At 43.7% G+C, this 22750-nt stretch overlaps 1 protein-coding gene across 1 annotated transcript; it reads right to left on the bottom strand.

The window, feature by feature from the left end:
* Positions 1–960: 960 nt before the first annotated feature.
* heg1 (heart development protein with EGF-like domains 1) lies at positions 961–22701 on the bottom strand. Its single transcript, XM_039006963.1, has 14 exons — positions 22204–22701; positions 18036–19406; positions 14967–16013; positions 14659–14772; positions 14359–14481; positions 13253–13344; positions 12865–12920; positions 12446–12606; positions 12006–12140; positions 11302–11344; positions 11182–11219; positions 9862–9949; positions 9413–9590; positions 961–2296 (listed from the first exon to the last, which is right to left on the bottom strand). The coding sequence occupies exons 1-14, from the start codon at positions 22523–22525 to the stop codon at positions 2153–2155; spliced, it is 3912 nt and encodes a 1303-aa protein (XP_038862891.1). The 5' UTR covers positions 22526–22701; the 3' UTR covers positions 961–2152.
* Positions 22702–22750: the final 49 nt, after the last annotated feature.

Raw genomic sequence — 22750 nt, forward strand, 5'->3', positions numbered from 1 at the left:
GTTTGAGTCCCTCTCTGCCTCGCGGTGGACAGAAGAGGCAAAAAGCAAAAAACAAGTTGGCTAATATGTTGAGAATAGCCAGAGGCCCGTTGACTATGGCATAAGCCAATTCATCCATCATGATATAGGTAAACGACATTTCTGAAAATCCAGAGGTTTATTGTATGTTTACAGGGAGTTACTCTGGATGCTCAAGTGATGGAAAAGAAACCGTCAATATCTGAGGGTATGAGGTGTCTGAGGCAACATTGAAATCAAATTCAAATACAACCAACGCACATTGTAAATATGTAAATGATTGGTCAGCAACAGAAACCAAAAAGGAAGGAATATCTGCATGTAGCATTGCATAAGCTTCCTGTAGCATTGCATAAGCTTCCTGTATAGTTAAAAACAAACTACTTTCCATTTTATGTGGTATAGATGTGTCTTTATGATATAGACCTGTGGACAGGAATAATCTTGGTGTAGTATGAAGAAATCATCCACATGGAAGATGAAAGTAGATCAAATGCTCAGTATGGGTGATTCCCAATACAATCTCCTTTCTCCTGGAGTGTGTACTCTTTCACCACTTCCCACACATCCCAAAAAATTGGATTGGTAGAGACATGGGCTACTGGGAGTTTCCACCGTATTTCTTATACCTGTCATTTCCTTTAAATCAGTGAACAAGTGCACACTTTGGGAGGAAGTAGCAGATATTTGGGACATAGGCCATATCACTATGAGATGAACAACAGTCTGTATTCATAAACCGTCTCAGAGTAGCATTGCTGATCTAGGATCAGGACCCCCATGGCCATTTAATCATATTCATTATAATCAAAAAGGCAGAACTGATCCTAGATCAGCACTCCTACTCTGATACACGTCGAGAATAAGTTTGAGTGTGATCATGCAAATACAATTTCCCAGAATGATCACTTTTAAAGAGTCAGACAGGCAGTTTTACAGAACTTTATCTTATTTATTATTAAATACATGTCTGACTAAAACGCCAGAGGTAAGAGACCATTCATATTAGAAAGACAACAAATACATAAAAGGAAACTCCATCTATTTGTAATTAAGCCTGCTGTTTTTAAAGTACATCTTTATGCAAACAATCAACGAGATCTGAAACTTGGCATGGTGATTGATCTGAATTCATCCAAGATTCTCACTCACACACACCCTTTTGTGGTCCAAACTTCAGATGTTACTTCTTATAGAATAGGGTGGGGTATGAGTCTCTCTTACAATGCAAGATGTTGAAAATGTCTTCATACATTTCTAACAGTTGAAATATTCAATAAATAACAACTGTTCTACTGTTCAGACCAACAGACTGCAGCAGACCTTGACCATCATTCAATCTGTCATATGAAACCACTTTGGTGCATCTATTCCTCATCTGACAAACACATAGCATTTTTGACATGTTTTCCATCTCATATGCAGTTAAATATCTTCACAATGTAACAATACTTGACACACACAAAACACATTTGGCAGCTTTGTCTTTTCAACCTGTATTTTCAGTGAAATAAAATAAGATAATGTTAATCTACAATTCACAGCAGTTGGCAAATGGGTGTCCACACATACATACGCGCGCACACACACACAAACACACTCACTTTGCGGAACAGACATTTATCCACACATTATGAATTCATGGGAACTTTTATAATTTATGGATTATTGCTTTTGAAAAATAATCAAATCATATGATCAAAATCACTGTGAAATGTTTTTGATGCAGTCGATCTTCAGTCCACCCACAGTCCAGTGCAGTGGATGCAAATTTACCTTCAGACCTAGCCCCAGTGCCAGCCCTTTTACTGAACCCTACCCAGGCAGAGGTAGCCTGTGTGCCAGTGTGTTTGTGCTACCATGCCAACTACTTATCACTCATTGCCACGTTTGGCTTGACAAGGACAGCAATGGATGGAGTATGCAACAGCACAAATAGATCTGGGACCAGGCTAAAGCCTAATTTATACCTTCCGCTTCTGAGCTGTCTGCTAGGTCTGCCGAACGAAATGGTGCACATTTCCGCACTGACAAATCTCCTCGTCCGCAGGACCTTTTTCCAAGGAGGTGCGCAGATGCGGACCTTGTGTGGATGGGAGTGGAAATTAGGAGGCAGAGGTGGAGTAGCTGGGTGTCAGAAGTAGTCCCGGCGTTGTGAGTCATCGCTGATGAAGGAAGGGTTCCACTGAGCGGGGTAGATGCAGGAGTGGCGGGAGCCCGGCAGGCTGGAGAATGGGTAGAGGCCGTTATGCTCCAGGTCAGAGTTACGCAAAGCAGGCTGCAACACAGGAAAATTAGATGAGGTGGTCAATGTCAACAGCGGAGGAAGGAGAGAGAGAGAGAGAGGGAGGTGTATGCTAATCCTAACCTGCTGCGGTGGAGCAAAATTACAAAAGTAGTGGCCCTTCTGTCTAATTGGTTTGTCTATTGTTTTCTGGAGAAATATCATATGTTTGTCTTATTACAAACTACCTGGTTTGGGTCCTGGATGCTGATCAGACAATATACTATGGGTATGACGGAGTGCCTGGACACAGCCCTTAACCATATTATATTGGCCATATTTCACAAACCCCAGAGGTGCATTATTGCTATTATAAACTATTTACAAACGTAATTTGAGCAGTAAAAATAAATGTTTTGTCATACCTGTGGTATACGGTCTGATATACCACGGCTATAGTAGTAGTTTCTATACGTACTGAGTAGCAGTTTCTATACGTACTGAGTAGCAGTTTCTATACGTACAGAGTAGTAGTTTCTATACGTACAGAGTAGTAGTTTCTATACGTACAGAGTAGCAGTTTCTATACGTACAGAGTAGTAGTTGCTATACGTACTGAGTAGTAGTTTCTATACGTACTGAGTAGTAGTTTCTATACGTACTGAGTAGTAGTTTCTATACGTACTGAGTAGTAGTTTCTATACGTACTGAGTAGTAGTTTCTATACGTACAGAGTAGCAGTTTCTATACGTACTGAGTAGCAGTTTCTATACGTACTGAGTAGTAGTTTCTATACGTACTGAGTAGCAGTTTCTATACGTACTGATTAGCAGTTTCTATACGTACAGAGTAGCAGTTTCTATACGTACAGAGTAGCAGTTTCTATACGTACAGAGTAGTAGTTGCTATACGTACTGAGTAGTAGTTTCTATACGTACTGAGTAGCAGTTTCTATACGTACTGATTAGCAGTTTCTATACGTACAGAGTAGTAGTTTCTATACGTACAGAGTAGTAGTTTCTATACGTACAGAGTAGCAGTTTCTATACGTACTGAGTAGCAGTTTCTATACGTACTGAGTAGTAGTTGCTATACGTACTGAGTAGTAGTTTCTATACGTACTGAGTAGTAGTTTCTATACGTACTGAGTAGCAGTTTCTATACGTACTGAGTAGTAGTTCTATACGTACTGAGTAGCAGTTTCTATATGTACTGATTAGCAGTTTCTATACGTACAGAGTAGCAGTTTCTATACGTACAGAGTAGCAGTTTCTATACGTACAGAGTAGTAGTTGCTATACGTACTGAGTAGTAGTTTCTATACGTACAGAGTAGTAGTTTCTATACGTACAGAGTAGTAGTTTCTATACGTACAGAGTAGTAGTTTCTATACGTACTGAGTAGCAGTTTCTATACGTACAGAGTAGCAGTTTCTATACGTACAGAGTAGTAGTTGCTATACGTACAGAGTAGCAGTTTCTATACGTACAGAGTAGTAGTTGCTATACGTACAGAGTAGTAGATGTCTGTCATCTGTAGCAGGTTCTATACGTACAGAGTAGTAGATGTCTGTCATCTGTAGCAGGTTCTATACGTACAGAGTAGTAGATGTCTGTCATCTGTAGCAGGTTCTATACGTACAGAGTAGTAGTTGCTATACGTACTGAGTAGTAGTTGCTATACGTACAGAGTAGTAGTTTCTATACGTACAGAGCAGTAGTTGCTATACGTACAGAGTAGTAGATGTCTGTCATCTGTAGCAGGTGCAGGTTCTATACGTAGAGTAGTAGTTGCTATACGTACAGAGTAGTAGATGTCTGTCATCTGTAGCAGGTTCTATACGTACAGAGTAGTAGTTTCTATACGTACAGAGTAGTAGATGTCTGTCATCTGTAGCAGGTTCTATACGTACAGAGTAGTAGATGTCTGTCATCTGTAGCAGGTTCTATACAAACAGAGTAGTAGATGTCTGTCATCTGCAGCAGGTTCTATACGTACAGAGTAGTAGATGTCTGTCATCTGTAGCAGGTTCTATACGTACAGAGTAGTAGATGTCTGTCATCTGTAGCAGGTTCTATACGTACAGAGTAGTAGATGTCTGTCATCTGTAGCAGGTTCTATACGTACAGAGTAGTAGATGTCTGTCATCTGTAGCAGGTTCTATACAAACAGAGTAGTAGATGTCTGTCATCTGTAGCAGGTTCTATACGAACAGAGTAGTAGATGTCTGTCATCTGTAGCAGGTTCTATACGTACAGAGTAGTAGATGTCTGTCATCTGTAGCAGGTTCTATACGTACAGAGTAGTAGATGTCTGTCATCTGTAGCAGGTTCTATACGTACAGAGTAGTAGATGTCTGTCATCTGTAGCAGGTTCTATACGTACAGAGTAGTAGATGTCTGTCATCTGTAGCAGGTTCTATACGTACAGAGTAGTAGATGTCTGTCATCTGTAGCAGGTTCTATACGTACAGAGTAGTAGATGTCTGTCATCTGTAGCAGGTTCTATACGTACAGAGTAGTAGTTTCTATACGTACAGAGTAGTAGATGTCTGTCATCTGTAGCAGGTTCTATACGTACAGAGTAGTAGATGTCTGTCATCTGCAGCAGGTTCTATACGTACAGAGTAGTAGATGTCTGTCATCTGTAGCAGGTTCTATACGTACAGAGTAGTAGATGTCTGTCATCTGTAGCAGGTTCTATACGTACAGAGTAGTAGATGTCTGTCATCTGTAGCAGGTTCTATACGTACAGAGTAGTAGATGTCTGTCATCTGTAGCAGGTTCTATACGTACAGAGTAGTAGATGTCTGTCATCTGTAGCAGGTTCTATACGTACAGAGTAGTAGATGTCTGTCATCTGCAGCAGGTTCTATACGTACAGAGTAGTAGATGTCTGTCATCTGTAGCAGGTTCTATACAAACAGAGTAGTAGATGTCTGTCATCTGTAGCAGGTTCTATACGAACAGAGTAGTAGATGTCTGTCATCTGCAGCAGGTTCTATACGTACAGAGTAGTAGATGTCTGTCATCTGCAGCAGGTTCTATACGTACAGAGTAGTAGATGTCTGTCATCTGTAGCAGGTTCTATACGTACAGAGTAGTAGATGTCTGTCATCTGTAGCAGGTTCTATACGTACAGAGTAGTAGATGTCTGTCATCTGTAGCAGGTTCTATACGTACAGAGTAGTAGATGTCTGTCATCTGTAGCAGGTTCTATACGTACAGAGTAGTAGTTTCTATACGTACAGAGTAGTAGATGTCTGTCATCTGTAGCAGGTTCTATACAAACAGAGTAGTAGATGTCTGTCATCTGTAGCAGGTTCTATACGTACAGAGTAGTAGATGTCTGTCATCTGTAGCAGGTTCTATACAAACAGAGTAGTAGATGTCTGTCATCTGTAGCAGGTTCTATACGTACAGAGTAGTAGATGTCTGTCATCTGTAGCAGGTTCTATACGTACAGAGTAGTAGATGTCTGTCATCTGTAGCAGGTTCTATACGTACAGAGTAGTAGTTTCTATACGTACAGAGTAGTAGATGTCTGTCATCTGTAGCAGGTTCTATACGTACAGAGTAGTAGATGTCTGTCATCTGTAGCAGGTTCTATACGTACAGAGTAGTAGATGTCTGTCATCTGTAGCAGGTTCTATACGTACAGAGTAGTAGATGTCTGTCATCTGTAGCAGGTTCTATACGTACAGAGTAGTAGATGTCTGTCATCTGCAGCAGGTTCTATACGTACAGAGTAGTAGATGTCTGTCATCTGTAGCAGGTTCTATACGTACAGAGTAGTAGTTGCTATACGTACAGAGTAGTAGATGTCTGTCATCTGTAGCAGGTTCTATACGTACAGAGTAGTAGATGTCTGTCATCTGTAGCAGGTTCTATACGTACAGAGTAGTAGATGTCTGTCATCTGTAGCAGGTTCTATACGTACAGAGTAGTAGATGTCTGTCATCTGTAGCAGGTTCTATACGTACAGAGTAGTAGATGTCTGTCATCTGTAGCAGGTTCTATACGTACAGAGTAGTAGATGTCTGTCATCTGTAGCAGGTTCTATACGTACAGAGTAGTAGTTGCTATACGTACAGAGTAGTAGATGTCTGTCATCTGTAGCAGGTTCTATACGTACAGAGTAGTAGATGTCTGTCATCTGTAGCAGGTTCTATACGTACAGAGTAGTAGATGTCTGTCATCTGTAGCAGGTTCTATACGTACAGAGTAGTAGATGTCTGTCATCTGCAGCAGGTTCTATACGTACAGAGTAGTAGATGTCTGTCATCTGTAGCAGGTTCTATACGTACAGAGTAGTAGATGTCTGTCATCTGTAGCAGGTTCTATACGTACAGAGTAGTAGATGTCTGTCATCTGTAGCAGGTTCTATACGTACAGAGTAGTAGATGTCTGTCATCTGTAGCAGGTTCTATACGTACAGAGTAGTAGATGTCTGTCATCTGTAGCAGGTTCTATACGTACAGAGTAGTAGATGTCTGTCATCTGTAGCAGGTTCTATACGTACAGAGTAGTAGATGTCTGTCATCTGTAGCAGGTTCTATACGTACAGAGTAGTAGATGTCTGTCATCTGTAGCAGGTTCTATACAAACAGAGTAGTAGATGTCTGTCATCTGTAGCAGGTTCTATACGTACAGAGTAGTAGATGTCTGTCATCTGTAGCAGGTTCTATACGTACAGAGTAGTAGATGTCTGTCATCTGTAGCAGGTTCTATACGTACAGAGTAGTAGATGTCTGTCATCTGTAGCAGGTTCTATACGTACAGAGTAGTAGATGTCTGTCATCTGCAGCAGGTTCTATACGTACAGAGTAGTAGATGTCTGTCATCTGTAGCAGGTTCTATACGTACAGAGTAGTAGATGTCTGTCATCTGTAGCAGGTTCTATACGTACAGAGTAGTAGATGTCTGTCATCTGTAGCAGGTTCTATACGTACAGAGTAGTAGATGTCTGTCATCTGCAGCAGGTTCTATACGTACAGAGTAGTAGATGTCTGTCATCTGTAGCAGGTTCTATACGTACAGAGTAGTAGATGTCTGTCATCTGTAGCAGGTTCTATACGTACAGAGTAGTAGATGTCTGTCATCTGTAGCAGGTTCTATACGTACAGAGTAGTAGATGTCTGTCATCTGCAGCAGGTTCTATACGTACAGAGTAGTAGATGTCTGTCATCTGTAGCAGGTTCTATACGTACAGAGTAGTAGATGTCTGTCATCTGTAGCAGGTTCTATACGTACAGAGTAGTAGTTTCTATACGTACAGAGTAGTAGATGTCTGTCATCTGTAGCAGTTTCTATACGTACAGAGTAGTAGTTGCTATACGTACAGAGTAGTAGATGTCTGTCATCTGTAGCAGGTTCTATACGTACAGAGTAGTAGATGTCTGTCATCTGTAGCAGGTTCTATACGTACAGAGTAGTAGATGTCTGTCATCTGCAGCAGGTTCTATACGTACAGAGTAGTAGATGTCTGTCATCTGTAGCAGGTTCTATACGTACAGAGTAGTAGATGTCTGTCATCTGTAGCAGGTTCTATACGTACAGAGTAGTAGATGTCTGTCATCTGTAGCAGGTTCTATACGTACAGAGTAGTAGATGTCTGTCATCTGTAGCAGGTTCTATACGTACAGAGTAGTAGATGTCTGTCATCTGTAGCAGGTTCTATACGTACAGAGTAGTAGATGTCTGTCATCTGTAGCAGGTTCTATACGTACAGAGTAGTAGATGTCTGTCATCTGTAGCAGGTTCTATACGTACAGAGTAGTAGATGTCTGTCATCTGTAGCAGGTTCTATACGTACAGAGTAGTAGATGTCTGTCATCTGCAGCAGGTTCTATACGTACAGAGTAGTAGATGTCTGTCATCTGTAGCAGGTTCTATACGTACAGAGTAGTAGATGTCTGTCATCTGTAGCAGGTTCTATACGTACAGAGTAGTAGATGTCTGTCATCTGTAGCAGGTTCTATACGTACAGAGTAGTAGATGTCTGTCATCTGTAGCAGGTTCTATACGTACAGAGTAGTAGATGTCTGTCATCTGCAGCAGGTTCTATACGTACAGAGTAGTAGATGTCTGTCATCTGTAGCAGGTTCTATACGTACAGAGTAGTAGATGTCTGTCATCTGTAGCAGGTTCTATACGTACAGAGTAGTAGATGTCTGTCTTCTGTAGCAGGTTCTATACGTACAGAGTAGTAGATGTCTGTCATCTGCAGCAGGTTCTATACGTACAGAGTAGTAGATGTCTGTCATCTGTAGCAGGTTCTATACGTACAGAGTAGTAGATGTCTGTCATCTGCAGCAGGTTCTATACGTACAGAGTAGTAGATGTCTGTCATCTGTAGCAGGTTCTATACGTACAGAGTAGTAGATGTCTGTCATCTGCAGCAGGTTCTATACGTACAGAGTAGTAGATGTCTGTCATCTGTAGCAGGTTCTATACGAACAGAGTAGTAGATGTCTGTCATCTGTAGCAGGTTCTATACGTACAGAGTAGTAGATGTCTGTCATCTGTAGCAGGTTCTATACGTACAGAGTAGTAGATGTCTGTCATCTGTAGCAGGTTCTATACGTACAGAGTAGTAGATGTCTGTCATCTGTAGCAGGTTCTATACGTACAGAGTAGTAGATGTCTGTCATCTGCAGCAGGTTCTATACGTACAGAGTAGTAGTTTCTATACGTACAGAGTAGTAGATGTCTGTCATCTGTAGCAGGTTCTATACGTACAGAGTAGTAGATGTCTGTCATCTGTAGCAGGTTCTATACGTACAGAGTAGTAGATGTCTGTCATCTGTAGCAGGTTCTATACGTACAGAGTAGTAGATGTCTGTCATCTGTAGCAGGTTCTATACGTACAGAGTAGTAGATGTCTGTCATCTGTAGCAGGTTCTATACGTACAGAGTAGTAGATGTCTGTCATCTGTAGCAGGTTCTATACGTACAGAGTAGTAGATGTCTGTCATCTGTAGCAGGTTCTATACGTACAGAGTAGTAGATGTCTGTCATCTGTAGCAGGTGCTATACGTACAGAGTAGTAGATGTCTGTCATCTGTAGCAGGTTCTATACGTACAGAGTAGTAGATGTCTGTCATCTGTAGCAGGTTCTATACGTACAGAGTAGTAGATGTCTGTCATCTGTAGCAGGTTCTATACGTACAGAGTAGTAGATGTCTGTCATCTGCAGCAGGTTCTTGGTGCTACCGTTCTCCTGCAACTCGATGGTTTCCCTCCCCCACTCCATAGAAACACGGTTACTCTTCGGGAACTCAGCGTACGGCGACATCTGAAAATCTCCGCTTTTGAAAATAATCTTATTGATGTCATTCTTGTCTTTCCTGTAAAGAGATAGACAGACAAATATTAGTTCAATGGCAGCACATTGACTGAGTTTAGTAAAACATTTGCATGTTATTATTGCGTTATTACATCATTATTAACGCTTATGTTATTTCCAAATTGTGTGGACAATAAAGTTTTCTAATTGAGATATTATTAGTTTGATAAATATAATACAACATGGACTGAGAATAAGGAATTAGGTTTTGTAATTCTATTATTGTGTTATTAGATGGTAATAACAACAGTACTAGTGTCATTGAGTCTTACTTGCACCAGGTGACAATGAGAGCGATGATGAGAATAAGGAGTAGGCCACCCCCTGCTGGCGATACCACCACAGCTATCAGCTTGTAGACTAGTAGAAACACAAAACATTATGAATAAACTGGAGGTCTGAGTGGTATACTACAAAGCAAGTTAGATCTACTCAGACTTTTTTTTTTTTTTTTACAGCTAGCCAGCTTCACATTCCAGCTCAGGTTTCATCCGTACTACGACGGTGGATATTGCTCGTCCGTCTGACGCTAACTCTAGCAGGCTTGTAACTGCACGTGCATGTCCTACATTGCTAGTCGAACGCCAAACTCTTCATAGAGACAATGCTGGAACATCAATCCATGGGCGAGTCAGTGCCACATTTTAATTTGTGCCAAAATCAAAATGACAGAAAAGTGATTTTGCAAATTCAGCAGGTTATGGTGTGAAATAGGATTTTAGAAGAGTTGTCTTTTTTTATTACTTATCGTTAACACTGGCAGTTTGACTGTTAAACTCACGGGAACACTAACAATGGCTGCCAGTCTTGACATGAATGGAAACTGTAATCTATGGATTATATGTCTATGGTTGGTTGCGGCTGTCAGTTTTCCTTTCGCAAATTTCAAAATACAATCCTATGAAAAACAAAGATTGGAAAGAAAACACTGTCGTTGCTACTTTATTTTAACTTTATTTAACTAAATTTGTAATGTGATAGGTATTTTTTACACAAAAAAAATATACATTTGATTAATAAAATAATCAGTCTTCTTCCTCAAATGCAAGGGATGATGGCACAATCTTTACGAGAGTATCTGATTTCATTGGTCCTAAACTCATGGCTCAGACACCTCAGGATAAATGGAGTTAGCTTGTCCCAGAGCAGGTTAGTTCTGAAGGATTCGATGCCATAAAAATGCACCTGGATAAAAGGTGATAACGGTAATCCCGAGATGAACTCGCTAATTCGCAGTATAGGGCTCTGGCGCTTCATTGTGATTATGACTGCATAAAAAATGTTTTGCCCACACTACAGATGGCTGTATCGGTCTGCTTATACAGGGTTGGTAAAAGCCCAGTGCACTACTTTTGTGAAGAAAAAACTAAATAAAATTCTTGATTTTTTTTTTTTTTTCATTCAGATTCTTTAGGGGATGCTGCAGCACCCTAGGCACCACAACCTCCCGTGACTATGGTTCATCTGACTCTGGGGAAGAAGATACATCCTGAAGGATACCTTTAAATGATTATGTTGTCTTGATTCTCAATTGTATCTTTTTCCTCACACTTTTTAAATTATTATTTTTGTTATTAAACTCTCCTACTTACAATTTCCACAGTTGAATCCTCCAAATCCAAATGTGCACCTGAAAGATATAAACAACCAAATAAAAGACCAAAGCATGGAATTAACAGAATGGTCCATGGATTAGAGCTCTCATTGCTTACCTGACACAGGTTCCATTGACCCGTTTCAGTCCATCACCACATTCTGTAAGATAAGGAATGTTATTTTACAATCCTTTCAAAACAAGAACGGTTCAGTTATAGAATGCATTTTCTTTTCAATACGATGCTTGCTACAATGAAATAAAAAGAATGAAGTGAATTTTACAGAAGATTGACCCAGGTTCATATTCACTTGGCACCAAACGGAAAAAAAAGACTGAAACGGGAGAGGGGGGGCTACTTGAACATGTCAATAGGAAAAACGCTATGTTGTGCTCTAACGTCTGCTCGCTCCATCCTTCCATGCCCCACCTATGCAGGACTGAGGCCTATCCTCTCCCTTCACCAGACCCAGGCCCCACCTATGCAGGACTGAGACCTATCTTCTCCCTCCACCCTCTCCCAGACCCAGGCCCCACCTATGCAGGACTGAGACCCATCTTCTCCCTCCACCCTCTCCCAGACCCAGGCTTCACCTATGCAGGACTGAGACCTATCCTCTCCCTCCACCCTCTCCCAGACCCAGGCCCTACCTATGCAGGACTGAGACCTATCTTCTCCCTCCACCCTCTCCCAGACCCAGGCCCCACCTATGCAGGACTGAGACCTATCCTCTCCCTCCACCCTCTCCCAGACCCAGGCCCCACCTATGCAGGACTGAGACCTATCTTCTCCCTCCACCCTCTCCCAGACCCAGGCTTCACCTATGCAGGACTGATCCTCAGGATTGAGTTTGAAGTACCCTGGTTGACACTGGCAGAAGGCTGTCCCATTGGAGTCGGTACAAAAAGAATGCTCAGGGTGACACTGGGTATTCTGGGCCAGACACAGACTCTCAACTAAGGGACAGAGAGGAGAGAGGTGTGGTAAGGATGGTTGTAACAGGGTCAGGTATGACATTTTAAACATGCTAATGTCGTTCATTGACTTCCATTGTTTTATGGTTAGGAAATGCCTAAGTTAGCAGATGGTGGCAGTGGCTGCGTACACAAACCCAAAGCGTGGATTGCATTATGTCCTTGTCCCCACAGACTGCTTACAAGGCAACCAAACAAATAAGTCATTTTTAAATTAGGATGAACTATCCCTTTAAGACTGGGGTTACGGGGAAAGAGGTGAGGATGGGAGGGAGAGAGTGCTGTACCATGATAGGAAAGTTGGTGAGTGACCACCACTCGGCAGTGTCCAGCGGTGCTGTTACAGTTGTTCAGAGACATCTGTATGATGTGGTAGACCTCAGAGCTGGTCACATCAGTAGAGATGGAGAACATGTTGACAGCAGAGATACGAACCCCGTCCTCCCCCCTGGAACACACACATGTCACAGCAAACTTGATTTGAAGTCCATTTAAAATCACAACACACGAAGGTCATGCTGAAAGCGTCAGAATTTTTGTTCTATTGAACAATAAAGGCATTTTAAATATGTGGTCCTGATTATTATTTTTTTACGAAACTTTACAGACAAAATACACAAGAACCAAGAGAATATGGCTTGTTGTCATGCATTCAGAGTAAATTGATAAGTGCAAAACCAATCTTACGGGGAAAGAAGAAACTCACTTTTTACTCAAAGAAGAGCGCCGGTAACCACGCAGAATTGATAGTGAGGCATTCAGCTGTAAAATAAAATAATAAAAACTATTATTAATAATCACCATATAATACATAAACTATACCTTCCTTGCATTCATAATACATCTATTATCATGTTTGAACAGGTTTGCTGCCTCACTACAACAGACCCACAATACACAATAGTATACTGTATATCAGTGATTGTAATTTCTCTCTCCCCACTAGGGTTGCAAAACTCCCAGTAATTTAGCAAATGTACAAATTTCTTGAAATATTCTAAACTGACTGGTTACAGGGAATATTCAGGGTTATACACAGGGAATATTCCCTCCCTTTGCAACCCTACCCCCCACCATGTCCCTGTGCTCCTTACCAGCTGGTTGATCTCTCTCTGGATCTCACGCAGTGTGGCGCTCCTGGAGAGCAGGGGGACGTTGAAACTGAACGTGCCCAGGAAGGTTTTTGCTGTGGAGGAAAACAGACACTGTGGTTAACTAAGGTTCAAGACAGTCTGTAAAGTTTACAGCCATTTTTTTTCATCTAATGAAATATAGGTAACCTGCTTGATATTGAATAAATACCTCAAAAAGTTTAGTAATGTCTTATCTTATCATAACCTACTAACATAACCTACACCATAACATAACTGACACCATAACCTAACCTATACCACAACCTAACCTATACCATAACATATACCATAATCTAATAACATAACCTATACCATAACATATACTATAATCTAATAATATAACCTATACCATAACCTAATAACATAACCTATACCATAACATAACCTATACCATAATCTAATAACATACACCATAATCTAACCTATACCACAACCTAACGACATAACCTATACCATAACCTAATAACCTAAACCATAACCTAATAACATTACCCCAGTATCTCTACATGCACATTCATCTTCTGCAGATCTATCACTCCAGTGTTTAATTGCTAAATTGTAATTATTTCACCATTATGGCCTATTTATTGCCTTACCTCCCTTATCTTCCCTCATTTGCACACACTGTATATAGACCCCCTCTATAAAGTGAGTGCAACCTAATAACATAACATATACCACAACCTAATCTATAAGGCCCTGAGTATTGTTTATATTTTCATTGTTATGTGATATGAGACTTTGTAAATAAAGTACTGATATGTACAGTATGTTTAGCTATAAGATTTATAGTGCAACTGTCTTACTTTATTATAACCCAAACGGGTCCTGTATGTCTCAGTTGGTAGAGCATGGCGCCACCACCAGGGTTGTGGGTTTGATTCCCATTCATAAAATGTATGCACCCACGACTGTAAGTCGCTTTGGAGAAAAACATCTGCTAAATGGCATATATTATTATTATCTATTATTATACTGTATATTAAATAAGAACCTAAATATTGTATATATTTTTATTGTCATAGGAGCCTTCATAAACAAAGGCTGTACTGTTTGTTTAGCCGTACCTCGCGTGCAGTCTCTTCCGTGCTCCATGTCCAGACCCAGGGGACACTCACAGCTGAAGGAGCCCCTGGTGTTAACACACGTAGAGTCACTGGGACAGGGGCCACTCTCACACTCATCCACATCTGAACCAACACAGACAGAGGACAGAGGAGAGAGAGCAGGTCAACACAATATAAAGCTGACTATGCATGCACCCCGCGCCCCCCCACAAAGGCTATACCATTCAATACCATTAGCAATATATAGACTTCACAAATAGCTCACATACAGTATGGCTGGGAATTGTGGGTTGAGCTCACCCTCATTGCAGGTAGGTCCTGTCCATGATGACAGACAGTCACAGGTGAACCCAGTCACTCCATAGGGTAGACACTCACCTCCATTCAGACAGGGGCTGGGCTCACAGGCACTACCTAAAGAAGAGGGCAGGATTCAGAATGACGTACTGTATCTCATATCAATGCAGTTCATAGTTTCTTACCATTTTCTTTATTGTTCCAAACAGTCATTAGGTTTTGGGATCTTCATTTCACTTTTCCAGCTCAATTCAAGGCAAAACTAACTTTAGAAGAATCAAAGTATTGAAAGATATACTGTGTTGACAAACCTGGTGTCTGCGGTGTAGATCTGATGTCCATTGGAGCGGTGGTCACCTCTATCTCAGTGGTCCCCCTGTCAGTGTGTTTCCCTGTTGTGTGTAGTTCCACTGTGTTTCTGGTGGGGACGCTGTAACTGTAGGAGGCTGCAGTGGTGGTGATGCTGTGAGCCGTGCTGGTCTCCAGGTGCAAGGTGGTGACGTCGGTGGAGCTCACCCCCGTTGAGGGCCCTTGGGTCTGAGTCTGAGTGGTGCCCGGGGGCTGGGGGGTGGAAGCAGAGCTCTGGAGACCCAGGGTAGTCTCCGTGGTAGTGGTGGTAGGGATGATGGTGGGCTGAGTCTGGGCCTCAATGGAAGTGGCGGTACTGGGCTGAACCATCCTCGTCGTAGCAAGAGGCGGGGTCGGTGTGGTGCTGGTTGCCATGGTAACAATGTAGGGCTCCTCCTCGATGACCTGTGACTTTATTGTCACGGTAACAGGTGTGGTGGACACCAGGACCTCTGTGGCCACCGCCGGCCGCTGAGTCTTGGGGATGAAGGGAGGCTGGGTGGCGAGGAACCGAGACAGGAAGTCATCCAGGGCAGTGGCACTGTCTCGTAGTGTTGGGGGAGCAGTGGTTAGACCCAGGCCTAGGATAGTATTGTCCTCTGTGTGGAGCGAAGGGACCCCCTCTGTCTCACCATGCCCCCCCCGGGTGCTAGGGGGACATGTGGAGGACTTGGTGGAGGTCTCAGACCCAGTGACCAGGATGGAGGGAGAATCTCTATCTGTTTCTCCTCCCTGAGAGGTGTTGGGGTGGCTGGGGCCTTCTTCTGACGACAGCACAGGGGGCTGTGATGAAGCAGATAACCCCTCTTCTGTCTGGGATGTCCTGCCTCTGGAGGGCTGACTAGAGTCTGTTGTGTCTGTGTCCCGTCTGCTATGGTTATCAACCACCCTGAGCAGAGGGGTGGAGTTGGGGGTTCCATCGGAAACCAGAGAGGTGAGGTCCTGTTGGGTCACATTGAGAGGTCCAGTCAGTGGGTTGGTCCCTCTGGAGGCGAAACCACCAGACCACTCTGTTTAGAAAGAAATAGAAGAGGTAGAGGAGGAGATACATTTATTTGTCCATTTACTACATGAGAAATGGAAATTATACTTTTGCATATGCCATTCTCCCCAGTAGGCATATGCATACGGCACATATACAGTGGGGCAAAAAAGTATTTAGTCAGCCACCAATTGTGCAAGTTCTCCCACTTAAAAAGATGAGAGAGGCCTTTAATTTTCATCATAGGTACACTTTGGTGGCACAGTGGTCTAGGGCACTGCATCGCAGTGCTAGCTGCGTCACCAGAGTCTCTGGGTTCGCGCCCAGGCTGGGCTGGGTTCGCTCCCAGGCTCTGTCGCAGCCGGCCGCAACCGGGAGGTCCGTGGGGCGATGCACAATTGGCATAGCGTCGTCCGGGTTAGGGAGGGTTTGGCCGGTAGGGATATCCTTGTCTCAGTATGTAAAATGTAATATGTAATATGTAAAATGTAAAAATGTAATAAAATGTATGCACTCTACTGTAAGTCGCTCTGGATAAGAGCGTCTGCTAAATGACTAAAATGTAAATGTACTTCAACTATGACAGACAAAATGAGAAAAGAAATTCCAGAAAATCACATTGTAGGATTTTTTATCAATTTAGTTGCATATTTATGGTGGAAAATAAGTATTTGGTCACCTACAAACAAGCAAGATTTCTGGCTCTCACAGACCTGTAACTTCTTCTTTAAGAGGCTCCTCTGTCCTCCACTCGTTACCTGTATTAATGGCACCTGTTTGAACTTGTTATCAGTATAAAAGACACCTGTCCATAACCTCAAACAGTCACACTCCAAACTCCACTATGGCCAAGACCAAAGAGCTGTCAAAGGACACCAGAAACAAAATTGTAGACCTGCACCAGGCTGGGAAGACTGAATCTGCAATAGGTAAGCAGCTTGGTTTGAAGAAATCAACTGTGGGAGTAATTATTAGGAAATGGAAGACATACAAGACCACTGATAATCTCCCTCGATCTGGGGCTCCACGCAAGATCTCACCCCGTGGGGTCAAAATGATCACAAGAACGGTGAGCAAAAATCCCAGAACCACACGGGGGGACCTAGTGAATGACCTGCAGAGAGCTGGGACCAAAGTAACAAAGCCTACCATCAGTAACACACTACGCCGCCAGGGACTCAAATCCTGCAGTGCCAGACGTGTCCCCCTGCTTAAGCCAGTACATGTCCAGGCCCGTCTGAAGTTTGCTAGAGAGCATTTGGATGATCCAGAAGAAGATTGGGAGAATGGCATATGGTCAGATGAAACCAAAATAGAACTTTTTGGTAAAAACTCAACTCGTCGTGTTTGGAGGACAAAGAATGCTGAGTTGCATCCAAAGAACACCATACCTACTGTGAAGCATGGGGGTGGAAACATCATGCTTTGGGGCTGTTTTTCTGCAAAGGGACCAGGACGACTGATCCGTGTAAAGGAAAGAATGAATGGGGCCATGTATCGTGAGATTTTGAGTGAAAACCTCCTTCCATCAGTAAGGGCATTGAAGATGAAACGTTGCTGGGTCTTTCAGCATGACAATGATCCCAAACACACCGCCCGGGCAACGAAGGAGTGGCTTCGTAAGAAGCATTTCAAGGTCCTGGAGTGGCCTAGCCAGTCTCCAGATCTCAACCCCATAGAAAATCTTTGGAGGGAGTTGAAAGTCCGTGTTGCCCAGCAACAGCCCCAAAACATCACTGCTCTAGAGGAGATCTCTGTCATTGCCAACAAAGGGTACATAACAAAGTATTGAGATAAACTTTTGTTATTGACCAAATACTTATTTTTCACCATAATTTGCAAATAAATTCATAAAAAATCCTACAATGTGATTTTCTTTTCTCATTTTGTCTGTCATAGTTGAAGTGTACCTATGATGAAAATTACAGGCCTCTCTCATCTTTTTAAGTGGGAGAACTTGCACAATTGGTGGCTGACTAAATACTTTTTTGCCCCACTGTATATACACAGACATACATATACACAGTGAGGGAGTTTGAGGGCTGTTTACCCTGTGAGGAGTTGGTGTGGTGGTAAGAGTCAGACCCAGATGTAGCATCATGCCCATGCTCAGGTCCTGTGAAGGGTATCCTGATGGTGACGGCCCCAGCCCCGGCTCCAGTGCGGCCAGTCGGGAGGTCCCAGTTGGAGGCCCGGGACTGGGAGGAGGAGTTGGAGTCCTCAGAGTACATGGAGGTGTTGTTGGAGGTCACAGACAGTAAAGTCCTCTCTCCTGCTCGACTCACAGTGGAGGAGATGTAGGTGCTGTCAGTTTGGACGGGGAGAGCCACGGTTCCTAGGTCTATCAACTGGTCCTGTCTGAGAGTGGCTGTTGACTGCCCATGCCCGAGACCCACGGTGCCTCGGTTTGTCGACTGGTCCTCTCCGAGACCCGCGGTGCCTCGGTTCGTCGACTGGTCCTCTCCGAGACCCGCGGTGCCTCGGTTCGTCGACTGGTCCTCTCCGAGACCCGAGGTGCCTCGGTTCGTCGACTGGTCCTCTCCGAGACCCGAGGTGCCTCGGTTCGTCGACTGGTCCTCTCCGAGACCCGAGGTGCCTCGGTTCGTCGACTGGTCCTCTCCGAGACCCACGGTGCCTCGGTTAGTCAACTGGTCCTCTCCGAGACCCGAGGTGCCTCGGTTCTTCGACTGGTCCTCTCCGAGACCCGAGGTGCCTCGGTTCGTCGACTGGTCCTCTCCGAGACCCGAGGTGCCTCGGTTCGTCGACTGGTCCTCTCCGAGACCCACGGTGCCTCGGTTCGTCGACTGGTCCTCTCCGAGACCCGAGGTGCCTCGGTTCGTCGACTGGTCCTCTCCGAGACCCGAGGTGCCTCGGCTCGTCGACTGGTCCTCTCCGAGACCCACGGTGCCTCGGTTCGTCGACTGGTCCTCTCCGAGACCCACGGTGCCTCGGTTCGTCGACTGGTCCTCTCCGAGACCCGCGGTGCCTCGGTTCGCCGACTGGTCCTTTCTGAGACCCACGGTGCCTCGGTTCGTCAACTGGTCCTCTCCGAGTCCCGCGGTGCCTCGGTTCGCCGACTGGTCCTCTCCGAGACCCACGGTGCCTCGGTTCGTCAACTGGTCCTTTCTGAGACCCACGGTGCCTCGGTTCGTCAACTGGTCCTGCCTGAGACTGCTGTCAGCATCAGGGCTGTCCTGAGGCAGTCTGGCTTGTGTCACAGACACAGACCTGAGGTCCACTCGAAGCCCAGGGTAGGTCTCTAGTAGATGGTCTGGTGCTAGTCTGGTCTGGTCCTCCCAATGTGTCGTAGCCTCTGTGGACACTACAATTGTAGAGCTCATCTGCTCTTTCGACAAACTAAGGGTTCCTTCTGATGCCCCGCGGGTTGAGACCGTGGAGAGATGCGCGTTTTGTTCAGTGGCTGTGAATAATAAATAAATACAATTAAGGATGATAGGTATGAGTTTTCTGTATTCAAGAAAATCAGTGTGTCACATGGGCCTACATAATGAGTTGGGGAGAAAGACACCCAAAACCAAAATGTAAATGTCTGCAATGTGCACATCAGGCCACCAGATGGCCCCAGAGTGGTCTTGTCTGAAAGGGAAGACGTTGCCAGGAGTTGCTACCTGTGGATGTAATGATTTTGCGTGGAGAACAATTGGCAGCCCAGCCTGTCTACCCTGACAAAAGCCTGGGCCCTAAGAATGGAGGTGCACTCAGGCCTTTGGGACCTTGCCATTTCCTTCCTAATCCTGATCTAGCAGAAGCCATAGACGTTAAAATACAGTCACACAGCAGATGTTGGTTGGGTCCATATTGAGGCAGAGTTGGCTCTCTGGCTCATAGTTTGTATAAGCTTTATGAAAACAGTTCATGTCTCATTAAAGTCACATTAATATGACATTTCATTGGTAAGTCCATTGCTGATTGTTTTTGTTGCCAATGATGTTTCTGTTTGTAAAGATACATATACCTACCTATGACTATACCTCCTGCTACTAAGATTTGGCAGTTCTAGGCCTACACATGCAGACACAATATGTAAGCTATTTAATGGTAACAAAACAGACACCCCGGGTGAGGAGTGTTCCTGTCCGTATCACCACTACTACTAGGGCCTACAAACTCCACCTAAGCCTAAAGCTTGGTTTATAGTTGGTCTGGGACCTGAAATCTCCGCCTATCTACTCTGCGGCAGCCTGTTGACAGCCTGCCTGTCTGTAGGGAAGGCCTGTGCCTGGATCTTCTCCACTGACTCAACACTGCTGCTGGAGGGCTTTGGAACAATAACCTACTGCCAGTGCCAAGGAAGAGCTGAGCGCTGTCGGTGCTGGATAACATCCTGAATGTAACACACAGCAATGACACACTCAGACAGTCAAACTGTCAGACAGTCAGTACGCAGATAGAGGGAAGAAGAGTTCAGCAATGGTATAGTCAGTCCACAGAGAGAGGCCTAGGATGCATCCCAAATAGCACACCTATATAGGGCACTACTTTTGACTGGAGCCGTATGGCAGGCACAATGAGTTAGCTTGTGTGTGTTTAGTTTTTTTCTTTCTAAACCAGCGCCATCATTTGTGTTGCGCCCAGTTCATGACGATGATGAAATGGGTTCTGTCCCAAATTACACCCTTGGCTGTTCTATAAAGGTCCAGACTCAGACCTTTTGACAGAGACTGTAGCACACTTATATAGTGGATGTGAAAGTTGCCCCAAAGCATGTTGGCTGGAGTACATCTGTAAAGAAAATCACAACTTCCCTGAGATCTGAAGCCAACCTCTGCTGGATAAGACAGTTGGCTTTGAGTTGTGTAGTGTGTGTTGTTTTGCAGAAGATCGCTGGTTCGCGCCCTGCTCGGGGCAGAACAGAAAGCACTCTGTTACGTTTATATACAGAGACAGACTATTCACCTTCTCAAGAAGCGGACCTCGACCCCTGTGCAGATTGAGGTACCATTCCAGTAAAGGCTTGAGACAGCTGTTGCCACCAATCTGATGTAGTGATTGAGAAGGGAAAACGGTGCTTGAACCAGAGCACCTGCAGTTCACAGCCAAGCACACTGCCCCCTGTGCCATAAAGGTTCAGACCTCTTGGTAGTGGCCGTAGTAACCTTTCTTACAAGGAGGATATAATAGCTCTACTCTCTAATGAAGTCTGGGCAAATAATTACCGGAAAGATTCTACACTTTCTCCACATTTACTCACTGACAATACCTCATACGAATTTATGGAGGTAAACAACACTTCCAAAACTCTGGCTGAGTGCTGAAACAAGAGTCAACAAAGACATTCATTGTTTTGAAAGGTAAACCTTAGAAGTTGTTCAGTACAGCGTGTGTTTTTCTAATCTACTGTTAGGCTATTAGTTGCCAAGCACATTTTAGTATATTGTTTCAAATGATCACTATGAATTATACTAAACAAAAATATAAACACAACATGTAAAGTGTTGGCCCCATGTTTGATGAGCTGAAATAAAAAATCCCAGAAATGTTCCATATGAACAAAAAGCTTATTTCTCTCCAATTTTGTGCACAAATTTGTTTATATCCCTGTTAGTTTGCATTTCTTCTTTGCCAAGATAATCCATCCACCTGACAGGTGTGGCATATAAAGAAGCTGATTAAACAGCATAATTATTACACAGGTGCACCTTGTGCTGGGGACAATAAAAGGCCACACTAAAACGTGCAGTCACAACACAAATCCACAGATGTTTTGAAGGAGTGTGCAATTGGCAAGCTGACTGCTGGAATGTACACCAGATCTATTGCCAGAGAATTGAATGTTAATTTCTCTACCATAAGCCACCTCCAACATCGTTTTATAGAATTTGGCAGTAAGTCCAACTGGCCTCACAACCGCAGACCAAGTGTAACCATGCCAGCCCAGGACCTTGTTCTGGGTTTTTCAACCTCAATGCTGTTATTTAATTTAGTCTAAACATACCCCGGAATATTGATCAAGAAGCCTATAAACGTGCAATAAATAGTCCGTTATAGTTTACTTTTATATACAATGATTAAATCACGACTGAGATTTAAATAGTCTCTGACAACAAAAAACACCGATACTTAAGATATTGTCACCGCGGGCGATCCGTGCCACATACAGGGATGGGACAGTGTGTAGAACTATTGACCCGTTTGCGAATTCCAAGGGACGTACCCTCTTCCATATGTCTGTAGGTGCCTATCTTACTACCCCTTACCTAATTTGTCTTCACTCAATGTCCGGGTCTCACTGTCCTCAGAATGCCGGACTCGGTGGGATTGTTCTGTTCCAGTTGATGGTGATGATACCTCCCTAAAGTCTTTAGAAGTTCCCGAAGTAGTAAACAAGTATTTTGGTAAGGCAGTTATTTCTTCAGAGTTCGTAACGCTGGGAGAAAAGTATCCCCTCGTTACCAGTGTCCTATCCATATCGTTGCTGCTGGAGGTGTATGTCCACGCATTGATGGGCCTCAGAACGATCAAGAGGACCACAAGAGAAAGACGGGCTAGGACTACGTGACTCAAAGAACACGTTTCCATAATCAAAACGACACGAAATCGGCGGAAGGCAGGAGTATATTCCAAACAAGAAGCGGCGAGTCACCCACAGCCAACATTGGAACGTGTGTTCTTCAGTAATTTCTTATTTTAAAAAAATCACATCGGAGACCCTAAACACCTATTGATCCGATGACGGGCAATAAATTCGAAAACCATAAAGTGGTGATGGGAAAAAAAGCATGTTATCACATCCGAGGCGCCTAG

This window comes from Salvelinus namaycush, chromosome 13 (genome assembly GCF_016432855.1).
Source record: "Salvelinus namaycush isolate Seneca chromosome 13, SaNama_1.0, whole genome shotgun sequence".
Lineage (NCBI taxonomy): Eukaryota > Metazoa > Chordata > Actinopteri > Salmoniformes > Salmonidae > Salvelinus > Salvelinus namaycush.